The sequence below is a fragment of the Hyaena hyaena genome, unplaced genomic scaffold, assembly GCF_003009895.1.
Source record: "Hyaena hyaena isolate Hyena2069 unplaced genomic scaffold, ASM300989v1 scaffold_21, whole genome shotgun sequence".
Classification (NCBI taxonomy): Eukaryota; Metazoa; Chordata; class Mammalia; order Carnivora; family Hyaenidae; genus Hyaena; species Hyaena hyaena.
In genome coordinates this window covers 5,890,771-5,913,630 of record NW_024080653.1, presented here as the reverse complement: position 1 = coordinate 5,913,630, position 22,860 = coordinate 5,890,771, and the positions used below count along the sequence as shown (strand labels likewise).

The window sequence follows — 22,860 nt, the reverse complement described above, 5'->3', positions numbered from 1 at the left end:
GAATGGGGACCCAGGGGGGTCCAGGGCCGGTACAAAGCGACTTAGGGCAGAGCAGACGGTGACCCACGGAAGGCCCGTGAGGATGATGACTGAGGGTGGCCCAGGGTGGCCAAGAGCCGGTACTAAGCGGCCGAGGGCTGGTGTTTTCTGCTCACGGGTGAACCCCGTGGGTCCTTCTGCACCCGCTCATGTCAACACGTGGGCAGCGGTCTGACCATTCGGCTGATGGGCCTGCGCGCTAAGGCGGAATCCGGGCGGCGCTTGTGCGTGTCTGAAATTTCTCATGAAGCAAAACCCTGAAGGGCAGACGGCAGGATCGTTAGCCTTTCCGGGCTGTCCACACCGGATGACCGGTTTTCCTCCGGCGAGGAGTCTCAGGAGCAGAGGCTTCCTTTGCGCGAGCCCACCCGGCCGCCGTAGCCGCAACCTCCTGATTGGGCCGGGCCACCTGCAGCACGGCAAGCTGCGGCCTCGACGATTGGGCCAGGGGTGGGCACATGACGGTAACTAACCAATCAGGGCCCAGCGACGTCTATTTAAGGCGGAGCGGCCGCGACTCGGGCATCGGGTGCTTAGCCGGGTGTGCGCGCGCGTCCTGTCCGCTCTTCTTTCTCCGTCTCCCGCGAGCGCTGCCTCTGACGAGGGTCCCGAACGGGGGCGCGCGGGCGGGAGGCCCGGGACGCGAGTCCGAGACTGGCGCGGGGGTCGTTGCGGGTGTCCGGGCGATGAGGCGGCCTGTCGGTCCGGGGACCTGACTCGCTAGGCACGGAAAGCGCGGTCGTGCGGCCCCGCGGGGACAGGACAGGGACGCGGCCCGGGAGGGCGCGCAGGCGCTGCGGGCTGGAGGGCGGGGTCACGACGGTTTCTGCAGGGAAACCCGGGTCGCGGGGCCGCACCCACCCCGCAGGGAAACCGGATCGCGGGGCCGCACCCACCCCGCAGGGAAACCGGATCGCGGGGCCGCACCCACCCCGCAGGGAAACCCGGGTCGCGGGGCCGCACCCACCCCGCAGGGAAGCCCGGGTCGCGGGGCCGCACCCACCCCGCAGGGAAACCCGGTCCCCATCCGAGGGCAGCCACTAACCCCCTTGGTCTCTGTACATTTACTTATGTCACATGGAACATACTTAAACTAAGACATTATTCTTTGTTCAAGTTTAAATGCGTGTCTTGTATTTTTATTTGCTAAATGTGGCCCCTCGCAGGGGAGTTTCCAGTCACCCTCACGCAGGGAGGGCAACCCTGAAAGTGGCCCGATCCCAGCATGGTCTGCCCGGAGGCTGGGCCCCACCCGGACACCACCTCCAGATCTCCAGGAGCGGAATTCCGGAATTCCAGGCGGGTCCGGGGAGGCTCCTGGGGGCTGCCCTGGGGGGCCCTCTGCACAGGAATCTGGGGGCAGTGCTGGGACAGAGACTATCAGGGTGATTTTAGGCCTAACAGGTTCGGAAGATCTTTTTGTGACCGTTCGTCTTCTGAAATTTCCCTCTTTCATACTTTCTACCTGTCCCAGTATATTTAAAGACAGTTCTATTTGCTTCTTTTTTTTTTTTTAATGTTTTGTTTATTTTTGAGAGTCAGAGATCATGAGTGAGAGAAGGCCAGAGAGAGAGGGAGACACAGAATCTGAAACAGGCTCCAGGCTCCGGGCTGTCAGCACAGAGCCCGACGCAGGGCTCGAACCCACGAGCTATGAGATCATGACCTGAGCTGAACTCAGACGCCCAACCGACTGAGCCCCCAGGCACCCCTGTTTGCTTGTTTCTTAAAACACTTCAGTTTTGTTGTTTTTAAACCTTCCCCACAATGAACACCAGCGGTCTTCTCTGTGAGCAGCTGTGCTCCTCCTTTCTTTCACCCAACAGGCCCCCTGGGGGACTGTGCTTGGTGCCTCCCCTCCCTGGCCCTGTAGCAGAAGAGTAAACTGAGGCTGGGGGGTGGGGGGCTTCCCCATGCCCACCAGAAAGTAAGGCAGGCTCTGCCAGTTTCTTTCTTATCCCGAGGGTCAAGTTCACCACACACCTGGGGTCATTGAATAAAATCGTGACTCCCAAGTGTACGGCCTTCTCTTGTTTCAGTTGTTTATATTGCACTCTTCTTCATTCCCTGGCTCCATAGGCAACCCTGCAGATGTGTTTTGTGTGCGTGTGGGTTTTTTTTTTTTTCCACATCAAGGGATTACAGATTTAAATTTTTTTAATGTTTGTTTATTTTTGTGAGAGAGAGAGAGAGAGAGCTCAGGAGCACAAGCACAAGTTGGGGAGGGTCAGAGAGAGGGAGACACAGAATCCAAAGCAGGCTCCAGGCCCTGAGCTGTCAGCACAGAGCCTGAGGCAGGGCTTGAACCCACGAACGGTGAGATCATGACCTGACCTGAAGTTGGATGCTTACCCGACTGAGCCACCTAGGCGCCCCAAGGAATTTTAGATTTAAATACTCATTAAAATTATTAGCAAAACTAAGAATAACAGGGAAGATCTTCAACTTGTAACAATCAGGAGCCTATTGCAAATATCTTATTTTTCTTTTTCTTCATAAAAAACGTTTAAAGTTTATTATTTTCAGAGAGAGAAGGAGAGCGCATGTGAGCGAGCAAGCGGAGGAGAAGCAGAGACAGAATCCCAAGCAGGCTCCACTCTGTCAGGGCAGAGCCTGGCACAGGGCTGGAACCCACCAACCTCCAGAGCATGACCTGAACTGAGATCGAGAGTCCCACACCTAACTGACTGAGCCACCCAGGTGCCCCTTTTCTCTTCTTTTTACATTGTTTTATGTTTACTTACTTTTGAGACAGAGTGCGAGTGGGGGAGGGGCAGAGAGAGGGAGACACAGAATCTGAAGCAGCTCCAAGCTCCCAGCCGTCAGCACAGAGCCCGATGTAGGTGGGGCTCGAACTCAAGAACCACGAGATCGTGACCTGAGCCGAAGTTGAATGCTTAACCAACTAAGCCACCCAGGCGCCCCCCCATTCTTTTCTTTTTAAATCAGCTTTTTATTTTAGTGCAGGTTTAGATTTACAGAAAAGTACGAAGATAGTACAGAATTCCCACTCACCCCCATCTTCATAACTCATGAACCAATGTTGAAAAATTAACATCCTATACAAGTTTTCTTAGTTTTTACCAATGTCTTTTTACTGTACCAGACCCCGCATTACATTTAGGTGTCACATCTCCCCAGGCGCCTCTTGGATGTGACGCGTCTCCGGCTTTCCTGGCTTCAGGCGACCCAGCCGTTCTGGGAGGTGCTGGGCAGAGGTTTGGAGACTGTCCCTCTGTTGGAAAGTGTCTGATGTTTTTCTCATTCTTAGTCTGGCCTCGTGGGTCTGGGGAGAAGACCGCAGACAAAGTGCCCTTCTCATTACCTCACCTCAGGGGTCCGTGCTCTCAACGTGGCACCTCACCACGGATGCGACCTTGACCACCTGGCTGAGGTGTGTTTCTCCTCTCTTGTGTCCTCTGCTATCTGGGGAGGGCCTTGTGGGGCCCACACTGTCAGGGCAGGGACAGCGGAGCCTCTATACATGTTACTCTGATTCTTGTGCACAGATTTGTCTCTTCTCCCCATTTATGTGCTTATTCAGTCATTTTATGTCAGTGTGGACTCATAAGTACCTGTTGATTCCAACTGTTATTTATTTTGTTGCAGAAATCATTCCAGCTTTAGCAATTGGGGTTTCCTTCAGCTTGTGTTCCGCTCACATAACCCCCCTCTTGTGGGATTTTTTTAAGCTTATTTATTTTATTTTGAGAGGAGGATGCAGGGGAGGGGCAGAGAGAGAGGGAGAGAGAATCCCAAGCAGGCTCCTCGCTGTCAGCGAAGAGCCCGGTGTGGGGCTTGAACCCACGAACTGTGAGCTCACAACCTGAGCCCAAACCAAAAGTCAGATGCTTAACCGACTGAGCCACCCTTGCGCCCCAGTTTTGTTTTGTTTTTGAGCACTTTTTTACCTTCGAGCTGTGTTAGCGGGGAATACCACAACCAAGTGCCGCAGCCTGGGGCCTTCAACAACAGACAGTTACTCCTCACAGCTCTGGGGGCTGGGAGTCCAAGATCAAGGTGCCAGCAGAGCTCGTCTCCCCTGAGGCCCCTCCCCGTGGCTTGCAGACAGCTGCCTTCTCCTGTGTCCTGGCGTGGCCTTCCTCTGTGCTCTCGTCCCTGGTGTCCCTTCCTCTTCCTGCAAGGACACGTGTCCCATTGGATCAGGGTGTACCCTTGTGATCTCATTTAACCTTATTTACCTCCTGAGAGGCCCCACCGCTAAGTACAGTCACATTGAGGGCTAGGGTTTCACCTATGAAATTTTTTCTTGGCCAGGGGAACACACTTCAGTCCATAACATTAGCACTACAGGATGCCCCAGAGTCATCTTTTTTAAAATGTCTATTTATTTTCGAGAAGGGAGGAGGGGCAGAGGGGGGAGCTGAAGTGGGTTCTGTGCTTACAGCAGCGAGTCCGGTGTCAGGCCTGAACTCACAAGCCATGAGATCATGACCTGAGCTGAAGTCAGATGCTTAACTGACTGAGCCACCCAGGCGCCCCCCTCCCCCGCCCCACCATCGTCTTGTCCGTGCAATGTCCCGGCCCTCAAATCAGCCATTTCCCTAAGTAGCCCTCGTTTCTTTTCTTGGAGAATGGTACGAGGAACCACGATGGCTCAAACCAAGATGGTGTTGGGTGTGCCTGTTGCGACTTGGCATCATTGCTTCTCTGCCGTCAGAAGCAAGGAGATGTGCATGTGTGTGCCCTGACCCGTGTATGTATGCACATCTACATATTTCCACAATTCCTTGTAAATGTCTGTATTAAGCATGAGTTTCACGTCTAACCCCACCACATGGATCAGTCCACCCTGCCCCTTGCTAATGTGCCAGCCCCCACCCCAACAGTGGGAGACTCGGCTCCCAGCCCCCACTCCCCTCCACTCAGTCACTCAATCCCAGTGCATTTGGGAACCGCTGACGAGCGCCCAGCGGGAAACAACTTTACCGACTACAGTGCAGGGCTTGTGACATTCCTTCTGCCCTGAGTCTTAGGGACCCCACTCGTTTCCACGGTGACCTGAGTCGGCACCCCCGCTGGCGCAGTCTCCCCACCCCCACAGACAGGTGGTTTCAGGCATTGGGAATGCAGCCGAATTCCTTAATTCCTTTGTCATTCCACCCTGAGATCCCCATTCCTACAATTCTCTCATACAGCGAGGCTCAGTCCTTGTGCTGTGTGGTCTATGGGTTTTAACTAATGAATATGTTTACCTGTCCGCGTAACGGTATTGCACAGAACCTGCCCTGAGAATCCCTGTGCACGCCTATTCATTACCCCTCCCCTTCCACCCTTGACAACCCCTGATCTTCTCACCGTCTCCACAGCTTTGCTTTTTCCAGAATGTCCAATAAAGGGAAGCTCACAGTGTGCAGCCCCTGCCAACTTCGTTCACGTAGCAACAGTTCGTTTGCGATCCATCCAGGCCTGAGTGTGTCTCGACAGTTACTCCTTATTGCTGAGCAACATTCCACCGCATGAATGTTCCAGCTTGTCTACCAGTTCACCTACTGAAGAACGTCTTGGTGACCTTTGTTGTGGAACAATTATGAAAACAACCTACTGTAAACATTAGTGTGAAGGTTTTTGTGTGGACATAAATTTTTAACTCCTTTGGGTAAATACCTATGAGCACATCTCAATTCAACAAATATTTATCTCTCACGATTATGGAGGCTGGACGTCCAAGGTCAAGGTGCTGGCGGGCCGTGTCTGATGGGAGCCCAGTGCCTGACACACAGGCTGCCGTCTTCTTGCTGTGTCCTCAAGTGGCATGGCGGGGAGCAGAGAGCGAGCCGGCTGTGAGGCATCCTCGCGTGAGGGCCCGGATCCCAGCAGGGGCTCAGCCCTCAAGGCGGCAGTACCTCCCAGGGCGCCCCCCTCCTAACGCTATCACATTGGCATTTGGGGTCTCAACATGGGAACGGTGAAGTGGGGGGGGTGGAGGCACTAACAGTCAGTTGCGCAGCGTGATTGCTGGGTCACGTGGCGTCTGGGACTGTGTGAACATCAGCACCACCCGGTGGCTTGTCCCGGGCACGATCCCGGGTGCAACCTCCACCACGGGGAGGAAGTGCTCTTCTATTCCTATTGTGCTAAGAGCTTCTTAATCAGTAACAAAATATGTATCCAATACAAGTATCAAAGGCTTTTCTGTAGCCTCTGAGTTAACCGCAGGACCTTCTTCAGTCTGTTAATGGAATGGATTGCTCTGATATGGTGTCATAAGAAACCAGAGACACTCAGGAGAGGTCTATTCCTCACTTGTCATTGAATCTGGTTACGCGTACCTACGTTCCTCAAGGAAGCGTCTCCTGTGTTTTCTTTTTGTTTGTCCTTGTGTGGGTAGGAGCCACGGCCGGCCCCCCTTGCCTCTTTCCCACTATCTGGAACGTTTTGTCCAGGACGGGAAGTAGGGGTTTCTGGAATCACAGAAGGACCCACGCAGCCAGCCGCCGGGACTCTGGGCTGCGGAGGGAAGGACTCCCACAACTGCGTTTTGGTCTCTTCCTGTTCTTCCTTTTGCCCTTTTTTTGTTGTTTTAGATTTTTCCAGGAATCTGTCTACCTCGTTTAGGTTTTTCAGTTTTACTCCTGTTGAGATGTTTCCAATTGTGTTACTTTTAAGTCTACGTTGTGTCTGTTCTTTGCCCTCCTGCATGTTTTATTTGCACTGTGTTTTCCCTTCCTTCCGCCCCCGACGCCTTCATGTGATTCTTGTCAATGAACCAGAAATGGTTTTGTCCATCTTTTCCTCCCTCCCTCCTCCACTGATTTCTGACCTTTTAAATTTCTTCTTTTACTTTCTTCTGAGGGGAGGAGTTTTCTGGTGGGGGGTTGATCTCAATTAAACTGCGTTTCTGGAATCCATTAGTTGCAGCAGAGCCCCGCTGCCTTTACCACCTTCACCCCTTTCTCGATGTCACCGCAGTCATCTCTGAGGAGCACGACAGATGACCTTTCCAGGGCTCTAGCTGCCCGCACAGCTGCCTCCTCCACCTGCGTCCTGTGCCCCCAGGCAGGTTTTGTCTGCTCCCAGGCTCACCTCAACTTGACCCCAGTACCCTCAGCCCCTGCCCTAGTGCCCAGGGCACCGCCCAGAGGAAGCATGCTGACAGCTGGCCAGAGTCACCCAACCCCACCACCCTCTGCCCACTGAGCTGGTGGGGTGTCCTGGCTGGAGGAGACCGCTGCGGGGTGAGGGGGGGTCCCTTTTTCTTCAGAGGCCCCGGCTCCCACTCTTCCAGGGGCTTCCCCATGGGGCCTTTGGGGAGGGGACAGGGCCCTAAGCCTGCCGGGGTGGACAGCCCTGTGAGGCCTCAGGGGAAGGGGTGCCTCGCTGGGCGGCACGTGCAGAGGCCCTGCTCCGCGGGACAGGTGGAGCTGGAGAAGCTGGGCCCAGTGACTCACTGCCCAGTCTCGTGGCCCAGCGGGAGCTGCAGAGGTGCGCAGGTGACCAAGGGCGTGAGCGGGACCCTGCATGCCAGACCCGAACTCTCTCAGCCAGCCTGGCTGCAGGGCCCACGGTGGGCCACGAGAGAGGTGAGGCCTCCCTGGGGCTGGGGACAGGCACGACCCCCTCGGCCTCGCCCTGGCAGGTGAGCAGCCCGGTCCATGAGCCAGGGAAAGCCGGGGTCACCCTGACTCCCTTCGGGCCAGGCCAGAACCACAGACGCTCCAGTCGTGTGGGCCTCACCCCCCACCTGCAGGCGGCTGCCCCGGCACCTGGGAAGGCTCCTACAGCCCCGCCTGTCTTCAGGGCCTCCGGAAGGGGCTCTCTGGGGAGCAGGTCTAGACCCCACCCGACCTGGCAGGAGATGATGATGGACAGAGGCCCGCAGGGCTTGGGGGTTGGGCCAGGGCCATTATCCCTGAAGGAGGAAGGGGAGAAGGGATGGGGTGAGGTGACACTTAAGGAGGGGCTGGGCAGTGTCACCAACCGGGGTGCAGGGCAGGGTTAGAGGGCAAAGGGGAGCCACCCTTGGGCTCCGGAAGAGCTGCAGGGGCCAGCTTCCCAGCTTGGAACAAGGTGTGGGGCCACTCTGGGGCCTCCTGAGTCCTCAGGCAGTGGGTGACAGCAGGGCCAGCCCCCAAACACCTACTGTTTTGGGGCCACCTGAGCCGGGCTGGGGACCAGCTCCGTGAGACTGGGAGGAACACAGGGGGCAGGAGCTTGGGTTTGGAGGTCAGGGTCAGCGATCTTTCACGGCGAGGCCCTGCCCCGCCCTCTCTGCTGGAGGAGCGGTGAGGTGCCAGCAGGCCAGCACCTCTGCCCGTCCACTCCGAATGCTGTGGCCCTACTGTGCGCAGGCCCTCTGCCCTCCTGGGAGGCCCGGCATGGGGGTGAGGGCGCCCCTGAGCTGGGCAACCTGGTGACACCAGAGACCAGAGACCCCCGCCGTGCGTAGCTCAGGTGGCCAGTGGCCTCGTGGCTCCCAGCAGGCGGGGGAAGGTCCACGTGTCCAGTTATGGGACATGCATGGCCCGCAGCTCCAAGGCTCAGGACTCCAAATGTCAGATCTGGACAGCTCCATTTGGGAAGTGCAGCCCCCGCCTCGCAGAGGGACAGGTGACACTCGCACTGTGGACCTTCTTCTCTGCACGAGGAGCCCTTCCGCCCACCTGGGCTCCTCGGGCTCACACCCTCACCTGACGGAGGTAAAGAACCGTTTAGGAGTCAGGCTCACCTCGGCCTCCATCAAGTGGACAGGGAAGCTGATCAGGCGTGGCTCGGTCTAGGGCACAGTCTCCATCTTGGTCCCACCGATGCTTGGGGCTGGATCATTGTCTGGGGGGTGGGGGGGCTACCCTGTGCTCTGTACGATGTCGACCAGCGTCCCTGATCTCCATCCTCCAGGTGCCAGTAAGCCTCGAACTGTGACAATCGGATTTTGCCAGATGCCCCCCCCCAATCCTACCCCAGCCCAGTGGGGACCCCCTGGTCTCCAGCAGGCCTGCCCAAGAGAACTTGCCAGAATGACAGAAATGCTTTGTTCTGTGCTATCCAATCCAGGTACCCACCGAGCATGGCTGGTGAGACCAAGGAGGTGGACTTGTTTCATTTTAATGAACTTGACCAGCCATGTGCGGTTGGTGCCTGCTGTCGGAGAAAACGCCAGCCATGGCTGGCACCCCAGCCAGACCCGGGCCTCAGTCCCTGCTGTGCCTGCCCTGGGCTGATCCTGGGAGGCTGGGTGGGGTCATGAACTGGCGGTGTGGGCCCGGGCTACCCGCGTCTGCTCACCCGCAGCGGGACCCGCTCAGGGCACCTGGGACCTGCTCCTCCCGGGCCCTCCTGGGCGTCTGTCCAGCCGGGGCCCAGGGGAGCCCAGCATTTCCCAAAGTTTCCTCATGGGCGCCCGCACACTGACTGTGTGGAACACGTGCACGCACACAGCCTCTCACCCCAGGGGACCCCTCAGCTCCCACCGCAGACCTTCCCTGCTGCCACCCCTACCCCGGGCCGAAGTCGCTCCTTCAGGTCTCTGGGAAAGGTCATGGAAGCTGCTGGAAGCTATAAACCACAGCCTGTGGCTGCCTGGCGCTCCTAGTGCAGTTGGTAAGTGCAGTCCTCTGTACAACAGCTGGTCCCTCCTCGGGCCCTCAGACAGGGACCCAGTAGGCGAATTTTATTAATTAAATGAGGGTAATCATCAGTGCTGGGCCCAGGTCCAGGCGAGGGATGGACAGGGGTCCTGCCTCGCCCCCCGGGTCTGAGCAGGGGCGGCTGTCAGGCTCGAGCACCATCAGCCGCCGGGGCCGCCCGCGTGGTGCTTCGTGTCCCCAGTGAACGGCAGCCGTGTGCACAGCCAGTGCTGACGCGGCCCTTACTCGGCTCCGGGCGCTCTTCTAAACCGCGCGTGTGGTAGCGCGGTCACAGCCCGCCGCACCCCAGCGGCTTGTGTCTTCACAGACGAGAAAGGAGAGGCACAGGGCGGGCGACCTGCCGCCCGAGTCTGCACAGCCGCTGTCGGAGCAGGAACTGGACTTGGGCCCGGCCTCCAAGCGCGGCCTCCCCGCCTCGGCCTTGAACGGCGGCGGCTCCTCTGCTCCTGTTCAGTCGGCTGCCACTCACGCGCCGGGCACGACTCAGAATCACGCCCGGGGAGAGGGGACACAGGGGGGGCTGAGTGGAGCAAAGGTCAGCCACAAAAACCTTACCGTGGAAGGGGCAGTGCGTGCCAAGGCCCTGGGGCAAGAGACACTGATGTCTCTGGGAACAGCAAGTCATTCCTGGGGAGGCGGGGCGCGGGGAGGACCATCCAAACCCCGGCAAAGAACCCAAGTTCAGTCCCCAGGGCTAATCTGGGTTATTTTAAGGTAAAATCCGTATAGCAGAAAATTCACCGTTCTAACCATGTCAAAGTGTACAGTTAAGTGGCTTTTTATACATCCATGAAGTCACACAATCACAACCTCTACCTAGTCCTGAAATGTCTTCCTCATCCCGGAGAAGGGGCAGACCCCCTGCCCGTCAGCAGTCTCTCCCGGGCCTCCTCCCCAGCCCCCAACCGACTCCCTGCCTCTTCCGGACATTTCCTACAAACAGAACCCTACACCATGTGGCCCTCTGAGTCTGGCTTCTGTCACTCAGTGCAGCGTCTTCACGGTTCAATCATCCCATCGCACGGAGCGACCACACTGTTTCGCCACTTGTCCGGGACGGACCCCCCGCGCGCTGGTCTTACCTGCGGCAGCGCCCGCCGGGGACCGGGAGTCCTCAACAGAGTCTGTGGCCGGGCCGTAGTCACTGGGCGGCAGGGGAGACCTCACGTGTCACCGAGAGGGTGTGAACGAGGGCACGTGCCCTGGCAGCACGGAGCTTCGGAGAAGCTCCCTCCTCACCCCCCACTCCCCACAAGACGAAATCTCCCGAAAGATTCTACTCCCCTCAGTCTCTGCCTCCAGCTTCCAGTTTCTTAAGAAGCCCTCAGTGCTCCTTTCCACGTCGAGAGTCTTTATTTAGCACTTACTTTCCCCAGTTCCAGAGAGATGGCCATTCCTATCTCTCACTACATGTCAACAGGCATGCAAGTGTACATACACACGCAATGTGTGCACGCACATATATGTGTGCGCACGCACTCGCGTGGATATACGCACCTGTGTGCATACACGTGCACAGTGTGAACTCACAAGTGCGTACATGCTTGCACACATACGTGTGCTGGTGCTTATCTGCATGGTGCATATCCGTGCGTGGATACACACACAGTGTGCTCTGCTCATATACACACAGGTGTGCACATGTGCACACATACAGACACAGTGGGGGCTGGCAGAGGACTCCATCCCTCTGCCGCCCTGTCCGGAGGTGGGGGTCAGTATCATTCTTGTTTTCCAAGAGGCCTCTCCGGGCCCCTCCTGGCTGGCCGGCCGCCGGGTCCCCGTCCCCCCTGCTCTGCCAGCAGGTGGCGCTCCTGCCGCCGCCTCTGGCAGCTCCTGCTCTCCCAAGTGCAGGGTTTGGTGGTGGAGGAGCCTCGGAAACTGTGGCCCCACTGGGGACAAGGTGATCACCCTGCCCTTGGGCTGGTGGCTGCGCTGGGCTCCCCTAAGCCAGCACCCTCCCCTCTCCGTGGTGCCGGTGCGCCCTCCTCCCGTCTAGGTCACAGAGTCAACACACAAACACAGAAATAGGACCCAGGCAGACAGCGCAGTCCTGGTGCCTCCGTAGGAAGTTCTTGCCGCCCAGGGTGAGGAAAGCACCCTCCCTCCCCCGCCTCCCCCCCGCCTCCCCTCGGCTCCCCCCCCGCCTCCCCCCCCCCCTCCCTCCATGGACTGCTCCATGGACTTTTATTCTTATTTGTTTCCTAAAACAAAATTTTTTAAAAAAGTGTAATGTTTTTTATTCATTTCTGAGAGAGAGAGACAGCGTGAGCAGGGGAGGGTCAGAGAGAGAGAGGGAGTCACAGACTGAAACAGGCTCCAGGCTCCGAGCTGGCTGTCAGCACAGAGCCCGATGTGGGGCCCGAACCCACGAACCGCGAGATCATGACCTGAGCCGAAGTCGGACGCTTAACCGACTGAGCCCCCCAGGCGCCCCTAAAAGAAATCTTTTAAATGTTTGAGAGAGAGAGAGAGACAGAGCACACGAGGAGAGGGGCAGAGAGAGGGAGACACAGGCTCCAGGCTCTAAGCTGTCAGCACAGAGCCCAACACGGGGCTTGAACTCCGGAACCACGAGATCGTGACCTGAGCCAAAGTTGGATGTTTAACTGGGTCCAGGTGCCCCTATTTATTTACTTTTTAAGTAGGCCTCATGCCCAGCACAGAGCCCAAAATGGGGCTTGAACTCGTGACCCTGAGATCAAAATCTGAGCTGAGATCAAGAGTCAGACACTTAACCACTGAGCCACCCAGGCACCCTAGTCCATGGACTTTTTTTTTTTTTTTAGGTTTGGTAAAGTATACCTAACATACTATTTACTATTTTTACCATTAAATGTGCTGTCCAATGGCACTGAGCACATTCATTGTGTGCAGTCGTCACCACCGTCCATCTCCAGCGTCTTCTCAATGTCCCAAACTGAAACCCTGTCCCTACTAAATACTAACTCTCCCTCCTCTTCCCCAGCCCCATAACTTGCACCGAATTTTCTGTCCCCACAGGTTTGCATGCTCTGGGGACCTTATACAGTGAAATCACACAGTATTTGTCATCTTGTGTCTGGTAATTTCACTCGGCATCATGTCCTTGAGGCCCATCCATGCAGCCGGTGTCAGGATTTCATTCCCTTTTTGAGTTTTAATAATATTATGGGTAAATTACATTATATCAGTCCGTCCGTCCTCAGATATCTGGGCTGCTTCCATCTTCTGACTGTCCCATTATCTCTCGAACCTCTCCTTTTGTTGTTTTTTGTTAAAATCATACAGAGTATTTTAAATGGCAGCTGCCCTAGAAAATGTAGGCAGTTTAGCCAGACAGTCTGGACGTCAGCTTCTGCATCAAGCAACGATGATCTCTAAGGAACGACACTGGTCAGCGTTGCTATAGTCTGTCAACACGCAGCAGGAGCAGAAACAAGGAGACTCTTCGCCTCTGGGTGCTCACGTGGGAGCCAGGTGAGGAGGGTGGCTGCTGGGGTGACCTTCTCTCCCGAGGGTGAGCCTGGGGCACAGAGCTTCTCCTCAGTGACCCTGCGCTGCTCCAAGCTCTGGTCAAGGGGACCCATAGGTCCTCCCGATTCGTGCAAATGACTCTGTCCCCCCCGTCCCCATTAGTTAGCTCTAGGGTGTCATCCTTGGGCTCGCCAGTGACCTGTGACCTGGTGCAGAAAAAGAAATGACTGGCCAATTAGGACCAGCTGGTACCTTCTTTCCAGAAGCTGAGGAGGCACAGTAGAGAGGTCAGGGGAGCTCCGGGGGCAGGAGCCACCAGAAGCCACAGCACAGCGGCCAGAGGAGGCAGGAGAACTGGGCCGAGCGGCAGGACGTGGCGCAGAGCCACCATGAAGCGACCCCAGTCCCAGGGGAGGTACCCCGCCAGGAACTCAGGCGCATGCGCACACCAGCCCTCCTGTTTCCTGGGACCCCGGGGTCGCCAAGAGCCCACGGTGTGAGGCCACGGGCTGCGTCCCCACAGAGGCCAGGAAACACCAACCTCTGCCGCCTGGCCTCCCCGGCGAGTGAGAGCGCACAGCTTCTTCCCTCCTGGGGTGTGGGCGGCCGCTCTGCGGGCTCCCAGCGTCCTCTCCGGGTGCGGAAAACGTCAAGTTGACGGTGGTGACGGTTGTGTCCTAAACCCAGCGAATCGTACCCTCTAAATGCGTGAATTGAGCGGTCTGTGAACTGTCGACAGAGCTGCTCGCGCGCGCGCGCACGCACACACTCGCGCGCACACGCACTCACACACGCGCACTCTCACGCACACGCAGTCACACAGTCGCACTCTCGCACACGCACACACGCGCACACGCACTCGGGGATGCCCCGCAACCCCCCACCTCCGCGGACTGACTCGTCCTCCGGGGGCGTCCACCGCGGCCGGCGGCCGGCGGGCCCTGCTCCCCGCCGGGGCCTTCCGGCCTGCCCAGCACGTCGCAGGGAGTTCGGGGCACGCGAGCGGACCGCGACGTCGGCAGAGCGTCGAAAGCGCCGCGCCAGGTGCGGCGGGAGGTGTGCGCGCGCACGCGACCCTCCCCGCGCAGCGTCGCGCGGCGGGGGGCCGGGGGCGGGGCCTGCGGGGGGCGGGGCCTGACCGGAGAGGCGCCCCGCCCCTCCGTCCTTCGGGGGAGAGTTTCCCTCCGCGGCAGTTCCTGGTTAATGGGGCGCCTGACTTCGTTTCTGCGCAGGTCGTGACGTCACGGTTCCTGGGTGGGAGCCCCCGCGCCGAGGCTCACAGGCACTGCCCGGCCTGCTTGGGATGCTCTCTCTCGGCCCCTCCCCGGTCTCTCTCTCGTTCTCTTTCTCTCTCAAAACCAATAAACTATAAACAAACAAATGAAGACCCTCGGTAAGGGTGGAGGGGCTCCCCGCCCAGTTGGAACACACAAGGGGAGACCCGGGCATGAACGGGTTTTCGAGGGAGGAGGTAGCACAGGCCAGCGCTGGGACGGGGCCGGTGAAACCCAGCTGCAGGTGAGGCGCAGGGAGGCCGCCGGCTGCAAAGGCCCGGCCTGGGGGCTGGGCATTCGTCCGTGTGAGTCGTTCACGAAACCAGTGTTTATCGAGTGCCTACTATGTGCCGGGGCTGCCGGGTGTTGCCTGAGGTCAGTGTGAGCCGGGACACTGATAAGACCGTTCCCAGCAACAAGAACACACCTGTGCCAGCCCTCTCGTTCGCTGTGATACCCTTGGTCCTCTTGCTGACACCTTGAGGGAGGGTCTGGGGGCACTGACCTTGGCCCTTCTCAAGGCCGCATGACAAGTCAGTGGCAGAGCAGGATTAGACAGCAAGCAGCACGTGAGCAGAGACAGGAGTCTGGAGAAGCCATGCCGGCCGCACTCCGAGCTGCCCTGACCTCTGGAGGGAGCAGGTGGGGAAGCAGCCGTCACAGCGCAGTCGACAGGCCCCTGCCCTGCAAGGCGCCTTACGGATGGGAAAGTGAGAAGGCGCCCGGGGGACTCAGTCAGTGTCTGACTTGGTTTGGACTCAGGTCATGATCTCATGGTTCGTGTGTTTGAACCCCGCATCAGGCTCTGTGCTGACTGTGTCTCTCCCTCTTCCTCTCACTCTCTGCCCCTCTCCTGTTCACGCTGACTCTGTCTCTCTCAAAATAAATAAATAAACTCGGGGTGCCTGGGTGGCTCAGTCGGTTAAGCGTCTGGCTTTTGTTCGGGTCATGATCTCACGGTTCATAGGTTTCAGCCCCATGTTGGGCTCTGGGCTGATGGCCCAGAGCCTGGAGCCTGCTTTGGATTCTATGTCTCCCTCTCTCTCTGCCCCTCCCCTGCTTGCTCTGTCTCTAAGGAAAAAAAAAAAAGAGAGAAAGAGAGAAGAAAAGAAAAATAAACTTAAAAAGAAATGAGAAAGTGAGGACTACGTGGTGCTGGGGTAACCAGCCTCGGACCCTGGCACAGGCCCCTGGTAAGTGGCTCCTCAAAGCAGCTGCCTCTGCTCCCGTGCATGCCTCTCATGGGCGCTCCCCGTGATGACCGTGGAGTCAAACACAGCAAGGACTTTGGCCCCTCTGTTGGCTGATTATCCTGACCGGTTCCAGGCATAAGTGGGTGTAGTGGGCAGAACCCTGGAACCTGGGGAGGCCCAAAGAGTTGCAATCTCTTTTTGAGAGAGGACACTTAGTCCCCAGGATGGGACCGCAGGCCAGGGATCAGCCCCGAGGAAGCTAAAGGAGTGGCGCTCCGTACTTGCAGGTCTCTTGGTTTCCAGTTTGTACTCACGGCTTTTTCGGAGGCGGAACAGGGCACACCATTCATCAGGGAATTCTGCCAACAGGGCTATTTTTACTAGTTTGGTGAGTAAGACTGAGGAAGGAGGCTGACATGTAGCCTTGGGGCACCCCCAATTGCCCACCACTCACGAGCAGCTGAGCAAGGTTTAGCTGGTGGCGTCTCCTGTCTCCAAGCCCTGCTTCACATGCTCAGGAATTGACACCAGTCTCCCAACCTGACCCTCAACTACTTTCGGGCAGGGGCCGCACTCCTGAGACCGGGTGTTGGAGAGGGAGACCTGGGAGCGCTCCTTGCGCTCGCGCTGGCAGCACTGCTTTCTTCCTCCGCCCCCTGCTTCTCAGCTTGTGCTGCTATATACTATGGTCCTTCCTTTTCACCTGGGGCAGGACATGGGCCTCAAGAAGCAACGACCCGAAAGTCCTGCCTTCTTGGTGTGGGTGCCTCTCTGGAGGACTACCTTCCCACTGACCCGAATCAAGACTCCAGCTCTTTGAAGCCAGGTATCATTCTGAACTTTACCATTCTTCTACAAGGAAGAACATTCAGACCCAACATAAATTAGATAGAAAGGTTAATTCAGTCTCCAGGAAGATGGGACTCGGAGGCAGGCCGGCGGGCCCCACCCTTTGAAGCCGTGGAAGCAGGCTCCAGGCTTGGTGTGTAAACGCAAGCCACGGGCGGACGGCAGCAGCCTCACAGCGTGGGGGTGCACGACAGGACCAGGGGGTGGGGAATTGCGCAGTAGGCAATCGGACGCTCCGAGAGGCCCAGCACACCTGTGTCCTGCGTGTCCCAGAGCCTGGAGGGACCGCCCGGCCCCCTCTTTCCCTCGTAAAGAGCACTGCCTGGGGCCTGTCCCAGGTCTATTGCGGGGAGCGGGTGACTCCCAAGACACCTGCGAGGAGAAACGAAGCCCCAGCGCCAGCACGTGGAACAGGCCAGGCAGGGGTCCCCCTCGCTGCAGCAGGGGGGCAAAGGGAAAGGAAGGGACTGGCCGGGTGCCTGTCCCGGGGTCTCCAGGACGCGGGGGAGCGCAGGCCCTGGGCCAGGCTCGGCCCCGCCCCCTCCTCGCCGCCCGGAGGCCCGGCCCCGCCCCTCTGGCAGCGCGGTCCCGCCCCGCCGGGTTGCTAGGGGAAGTGACGTCACAGCGCGATGGCGGCGGCTCCTTCAGGCAGCTGAAGGGGGATTTAGGCCCGGAAGATCCAAGTCCATCCGCGGCGGGGAGAGGGAGAGCGGGGCCGGCGGGGGCCGGAGCAGGGACGGCGGCGCTCAGACTGTCCCATCCGCCCCGTATTGAGGCGCTGGGAGCAGCGGGGCGGCCGGAAAGCGATGGTGAAAGCGGGGCCGTGAGGGGGGCGGAGCCGGCAGCCCGACCCGCCGTAGCGGCAGCAGCGGCGCCGCCTCCCCGAGCTCAGACCCAGGAAGCGGCTGGGAGGGCAGGAGCGAGCCGGACCCGCCGCCGTCGCCACCATGGAGCTCAGAGTCGGAAACAGGTACCGGCTGGGCCGGAAGATCGGTAGCGGCTCCTTCGGAGACATCTATCTTGGTGAGGCACCCCTCCCCCCGAGCTCGGGCCGCCCTCGACCTGCGTCCGCCCGGCCCCCCCCAACCCCTCGGTCCCTGGCCTGGGATCCCGGACACCTCCGGATCCCGGACCTCGCCCCGAGGATCCCGAGGCCCAGGACCAGACCCCACCCCGGCCCTCGTCCAGCCCCCGCCCCGGGGACCCCACCCCAGTCCCCGCCCCCGCCCCAGCGTCTCCTCTCCGGCCTGCGGCTGTGATCAGGACCCTCCCCCCTCCGTCCGGTTCGTGCCCCCGCAGCTCCCCAGGCGGCTCTGGAGCGGCTGGAACTCTCGGCCTTCCGGTGGGGTCCCGCCCGTGCCCCCGGGGGCACCTGCCCAAACGTGCGTCCGTGGCCGCTGGGGAGTGGCCCCGAGTCCCGGCCCGAGACCCTGGCTTCTCGCTGCCGCCCGCCGGGTGTCCGCGCCTGGGTGTCCCCCGTAGGCAGACAAAGGCCGCCGGGCGGCTACGCGGCCCCCCGGGGTCCTGTGCACGTGGGGGTGGGCACGGCGAAAGTCCAGGGCCTCCGCGCCCCTTCGTGCCCTTTGCAACGACGCAGCCCTGGCCAGCCGGCTCCTCTGGGTTTGGACCTTGGGCCACTCGGCCGCGGCACGGAGCGCGGGGTCGCCCCGGTGGGTCGGGTTCTCTGCCTGGTGGAGTGGATGGTGGTGGAGTACATGTTGCGCATCCGAGTCCTGCACAGGGTACCCGGACATAAACCAGAGTGGGATTCAGGTGAGTGTAGACGAGTCGGTGTTAAGACGAGGCAAATAAAGTAGCGGAGCTCTCTGTGCTCCTGAGGTCGTTCTTTGGGCTGTTAAAATTCTCAAGGTAGATTTGAAAACGTGTGGGATTAGAAAGTTCTGGATCACTTCAGATTTACAGTGGAGGAATCTGCACGTACAGGTGTAAAATAGAAGGTTGGCTTCATTCTTAAAGTGGGGAACTTAAAAGTGACTTTCCTGCATTTCTCAGGGGAAGCGTGTGTGATTCCAGGCCCCTAGATGTGGGGGAGGGGTGTGTGCAGAGGGGCGTTGCCAGGTTTGGGGTAAACACTTTCTGTTGATGTGCAGCCCCTGCCCTGGCCGGGTACCTGTCAGAGAGGGTCAGGCATGCTTTTCAGCAGGTGACCCCGTCTTTCTCGCTTGTCACCTGGAGAGGATGCACGCCTAGGTTGACAGTGTCAGGAGTCCACGCGCATATGTGGTTCATTACTGCTTGGGGTGCTTTCTGACCCCACAGGGCAGCCCTGTCCCATGCTGTGCATGCAGATGCTTTCGAGTCCATCTCACTTCCGCCTTACCGGCTGCCCTAGTCAAGTAGAAGGCCCTTTGGGGACCTTCCTCTCCAGCAGTTAGCCGGCTACATTGTCGCCAGTGTTCATTTAGGGACAATTGCTGGGTGAATGTAACCCGTTTGCATTATTTATAGAACAATACATTTTGGCCAGAGTTGTAACCTAGGACCTAGGAGCTCTACTGAAGTTGGTGCATTAGCCGCCCTAACCCGAGAAGTAGGTATTTTGAAACTTTGTGTCCTCTGGGTCACAGAGCCCTTGCCGCTGCTCTGTGCTTGGTGAAGCTGGGTTCAGACCAGCAGAGCTCACTTAGTGGGGAGCCCCGCCTGCTTACTCACCATGGTATTCCCTGGGTCTCACCCTGTGGGCCACGCCAGTAACACTTGATACACGGATGAGGCTGACCTGTCCTAGAAGGGTCTGTCCTCAGTCTCCTTCGTGTGTGTTCTAATGTGGATGGACTGCGCCTCTCATACCCTTGCTCCTAGCGCCCACAGTTGGAGTTAGTGCCTGGGGCTGGACACAACCAATGGTTCCCGCCAGCATTGGCTCTCAGCCCACCCAGGGGTCCGCTTGGGCTCAGTGCTTCTCTGCCAGCAAAGGATGAAGTGATCTCGGTGCGGGAATGAGATGCTGCTGGGAAGGCGGGTCTGAGGAATCCCACCGTCTGCTGTAGTTGGGGTCAAAGATGGCTGCGCCAAAGACCGTGGGGTGGATTGTGCCATCCTCCATTCGTAGTTCCTTCCTGTTGAGGTAACTGGCAAGGCGTCACTCAAGGAACTGGGTCCTCACGTCCCGAAAATCATTACGGGCCACGTGTTCTGGTGTGATGACAATTTAAGTCATTTCTAGTGCTGTCATTTTGCTATTGATCAGAACACTGTCGACTCCTCCCTGTAGGTTCGTCTTGTTGTTAGCCTGGCTGTGGGGTCTTGGATTTCCGCCTGGGACTTTCTGTGCTTTCAGATGTTTGAAACCGGGAGGAGGGGAGGCGGTCTCTGCGCTTGCTGGGATGTTGTGCTCACGCAGCGCTGCCAGTGCTCCGGTCCCTCCCCTTTAAGGAGGGGCGGGATCTTGGGGCTGTTTCCCAATGCCTGGCCTTAGAAAGTGTATGTACTTGGGCCACCCTGGACCCCAAAATGTGCAGCCCAATCCTCAGTCTACCTCTCCAAGCTTGCCAGATCCCAGAGGCTCTTGGGAAGGGTGGGCTGGAAAGGCCTCAGAGGCTGGTGCTGCTGGCGGGCCTGAGATGAAACCTTCCCAGTGCCGCATCCCCTTCAGCTTGCTGGAGGTGACGTTTGTGAGGATTGGATACCAGAAGCCCTTCCACTTGCTGGCCATGTGCCTCTTCTCCCTTTGCTAGCACCCGGGACCAGAGGGGAGCCGTGTTCTCGGTGTGACCAGCAGAGCTGCGGGACGAAGGGTGTGCGTGCAGGGCATGCTAGCGTCAGGCCGTGTTCTGTTCGGCCAGCATTCTCCACCGCGTTTGTCTTCTAAACCCCTCCCACCTCCTCACCCTGCCATTCCCAGTTGGTGGAATGGAAGTTGTCTTCCTGCCTGTGTTGGCCTTTGTATTCGATCCTGTCACTCTCATCAGTTTATCAGAAGAGGCCTCTCCTGCCCCGGGTGACACGGATGGGCTGTCAGTCTGACATCATCATGTACGGAAGCACGTCTTTAGAGCTCAAGCTGATTTGGCAGCCTCTGCGTACTTGATTTTCATGTGTTCCCTCTCACTTTCCTTTCTCTCCAGAAGCCCTGTGCAGGGATGTCTGTCAGACAGTGGAGGTTCCAGAGTGGCGGCTGGCCGGCCAGGAGACAAGACCAGTTGTCTCCACTGGCTGAGGCTTTCCTGGTCACCAGTCTGCGTTCCTTAGGGTGGTGGCTTGAGCTTGGGTGTCTCTAACGGGAAGCTGTGGTGCTGCATCGGCTGCCTTGTCAACATTTGCCCTGTGAGGGCGACCTTTGCCTGGCTGCCCAGAGGCCTCTCCCTATTTCTTCTTTGATAAGACCGTTCTCAGTGGGAGTTGGGCGTAAGGACAGCTGTCCCAGGACAGGCTCACGCTTGTGGTTAGGTTCACTTAATTTGTCATTCTGACTTGGCTCAACTTGAGACACGTAATTTTGTTTTCCTAGGACCACCATTAAGCCAAGTCCCAAGCCTGGAGAGGGGAAGTCTTGTCCCACTGGGTGGGGCTGTTTAGCTGCAAGAGGAGTTGAGGTTGTTTGGGAGAGGAGACTGCTTCCTGTAAACAGACACTGTGGATTGCCTGGTGAATCTGAAACCCAGTGCTCAGTGGGATCTCTTAAATTCTTGTTCCTTTTCTAGAAGTATTTCTAAAAATTTGTTGTGCTAAAGGACCAGGTTTTGTAATTTTCAATCCTTCAAAGACCAGTACTTCTGTGAAGTAAGACCAGAACGTTGCAGGATTGTCACTTTGCTGTGAGGGCTCCTCGGGGCCCCTCACTGCCTCGTATTGGTCCCTTCACAGCCTGGTGGTGGTTTGAGGACTAGACGTGGGGCAGTGCCACCAGTGGATCAGGGCTGTGGACTGGTGGACCTTGGTGTTGCCTGTGATGTTTGCTACCTGGAAAGCCCATAACTTGAAGCTGGACTGCTTAGTATTCCCCCCCCCCCGCCAATGGACGGAAACCTCACAAGGAGGCAGCAGAGTGTACGCTGCCCTCATGTTTATTTGCAGAGGCCAAGCCGAGCCTCTCTTTGGGTCATCAGACTCAGGGTGGCTTTGACAGTTGTGATCCTGGGGGAGGCTGGTTGTTTGCTGGTGTGACCCTGGGTGGCTCTATTGCCAGTGAGATCCTGGGGGAGGCTGGTTGTTCACTGGTGTGATCCTGGGGGAGGTTGGCTGGGTCTATTGCTGGTGTGATCCTGGGGGAGGCTGGTTGTTCACTGGTGTGATCCTGGGGGAGGCTGGCTGGGTCTATTGCGGGTGTGATCCTAGGGGAGGCTGGTTGTTCGCTGGTGTGATCCTGGGGGAGGCTGGTTGTTCACTGGTGTGATCCTGGGGGAGGCTGGCTGGGTCTATTGCTGGTGTGATCCTGGGGGAGGCTGGTTGTTCACTGGTGTGATCTTGGGGGAGGCTGTTTGTTCGCTGGTGTGATCCTAGGGGAGGCTGGTTGTTCGCTGGTGTGATCCTGGGGGAGGCTGGTTGTTCGCTGGTGTGATCCTGGAGGAAGGCTGACACCATCTTAGGAGGATGGGATTCATACTGTATTTCAGAGTCATCTATGGTCATTTGTCTCCAAGACTGTCAGTATTGTTGGGTTGATGGTCAGACGTTTGCATTATGTGCCACAACAGAGTGGAGCTAGAATGTTCTCTGCCTTCTTGAAGGTTTTAGTCTGGTAGGTAGCCTGTGTGGGTCCGGGCTGTCTTGTCATTGGATACCTGCCTTGTGGCAGTGGAGACAGCGCTGACGTGGTTGGAGGTGCAGGACCGCTCACTCCTCGGGGATCAGAGCTGCTGATGTAACCAGAGCGCTGAGTCATCCACTTCTCTGTCTCCTGGGCGGTCCTTGCAGGAACTCCCAGTGCATCTCCCATTTGCATGGTACGTTTTCGATGAGGTCCTTTCTCTTGTAATTGGATAGATGGTCGCAAATGTGGGAAGGAAGAACAGAGTGTATTACCTGTCTTCCTTCTGTTGCCCAAGAGTGTCTGGAATAGTAAATGAAGTTCTTAAATCTAGAAGGGTCACTTGCAGCGATCAGATGGTGGTGATTTCCATGGTTGGGAATCCAGCCCCACTAGCAGCCCTGCACTTCTTGCAGCCGTCTGAGCAGACGGGGAGGGGCTTTGGGGGGACTTGGGCCTTTACTGGACACATGAACAGCAGAAGGCAGCGTTCCTACAGGCCAGTCATCGTTTTAGTGCCGGCCGATCTTCTTCTGCTTTTGTCTGAGAATCTCAAAGGGCTTTGTAACTGGTAGTCCATTCCTCTGTGCAGCACTCTCGTGAGACAGACCGCACATCTTCCCACCAAACTCAGGCAGAGAGAGAGACGGAGTCACTCGAGGACTGGCCAAGTTGCTTTGTCTACCACCACAATCTCCTTGGGAAGGAAAGGTCCCAGGTCAATTGAACTG

At 57.9% G+C, this 22,860-nt stretch overlaps 1 protein-coding gene and 2 long non-coding RNA genes across 6 annotated transcripts in view; 2 read left to right on the top strand and 1 right to left on the bottom strand.

The window, feature by feature from the left end:
- The window catches only part of LOC120228183, a 7,870-nt gene extending 2,186 nt beyond the window's left edge, over nt 1-5,684 (top strand). Inside the window, exons 2-4 of the long non-coding RNA XR_005527422.1 lie at nt 3,311-3,433; nt 4,634-4,756; nt 5,370-5,684. This is a non-coding gene — a long non-coding RNA (uncharacterized LOC120228183). The remainder of the gene's footprint in view (nt 1-3,310; nt 3,434-4,633; nt 4,757-5,369) is intronic.
- Nucleotides 5,685-12,526: 6,842 nt separating this feature from the next.
- Nucleotides 12,527-14,068, bottom strand: LOC120228184. The gene is made up of 3 exons (XR_005527423.1): nt 14,002-14,068; nt 13,645-13,780; nt 12,527-13,152 (listed from the first exon to the last, which is right to left on the bottom strand). It is a non-coding gene; the product is annotated as an uncharacterized LOC120228184 (long non-coding RNA).
- A 2,996-nt stretch (nt 14,069-17,064) lies between these two features.
- CSNK1D (casein kinase 1 delta) overlaps nt 17,065-22,860 on the top strand; it is a 32,069-nt gene continuing 26,273 nt past the window's right edge. The window contains exon 1 of one of the 4 annotated variants that reach the window (XM_039226410.1): nt 17,065-17,442. In XM_039226410.1, the coding sequence (XP_039082341.1) occupies nt 17,367-17,442 (76 nt within the window). In that variant the 5' untranslated portion in view covers nt 17,065-17,366. Of the gene's footprint in view, nt 17,443-21,017; nt 21,163-22,860 lie in introns of those variants that run through there. The other 3 variants (XM_039226411.1, XM_039226412.1, XM_039226413.1) reach the window with 3 other exon arrangements.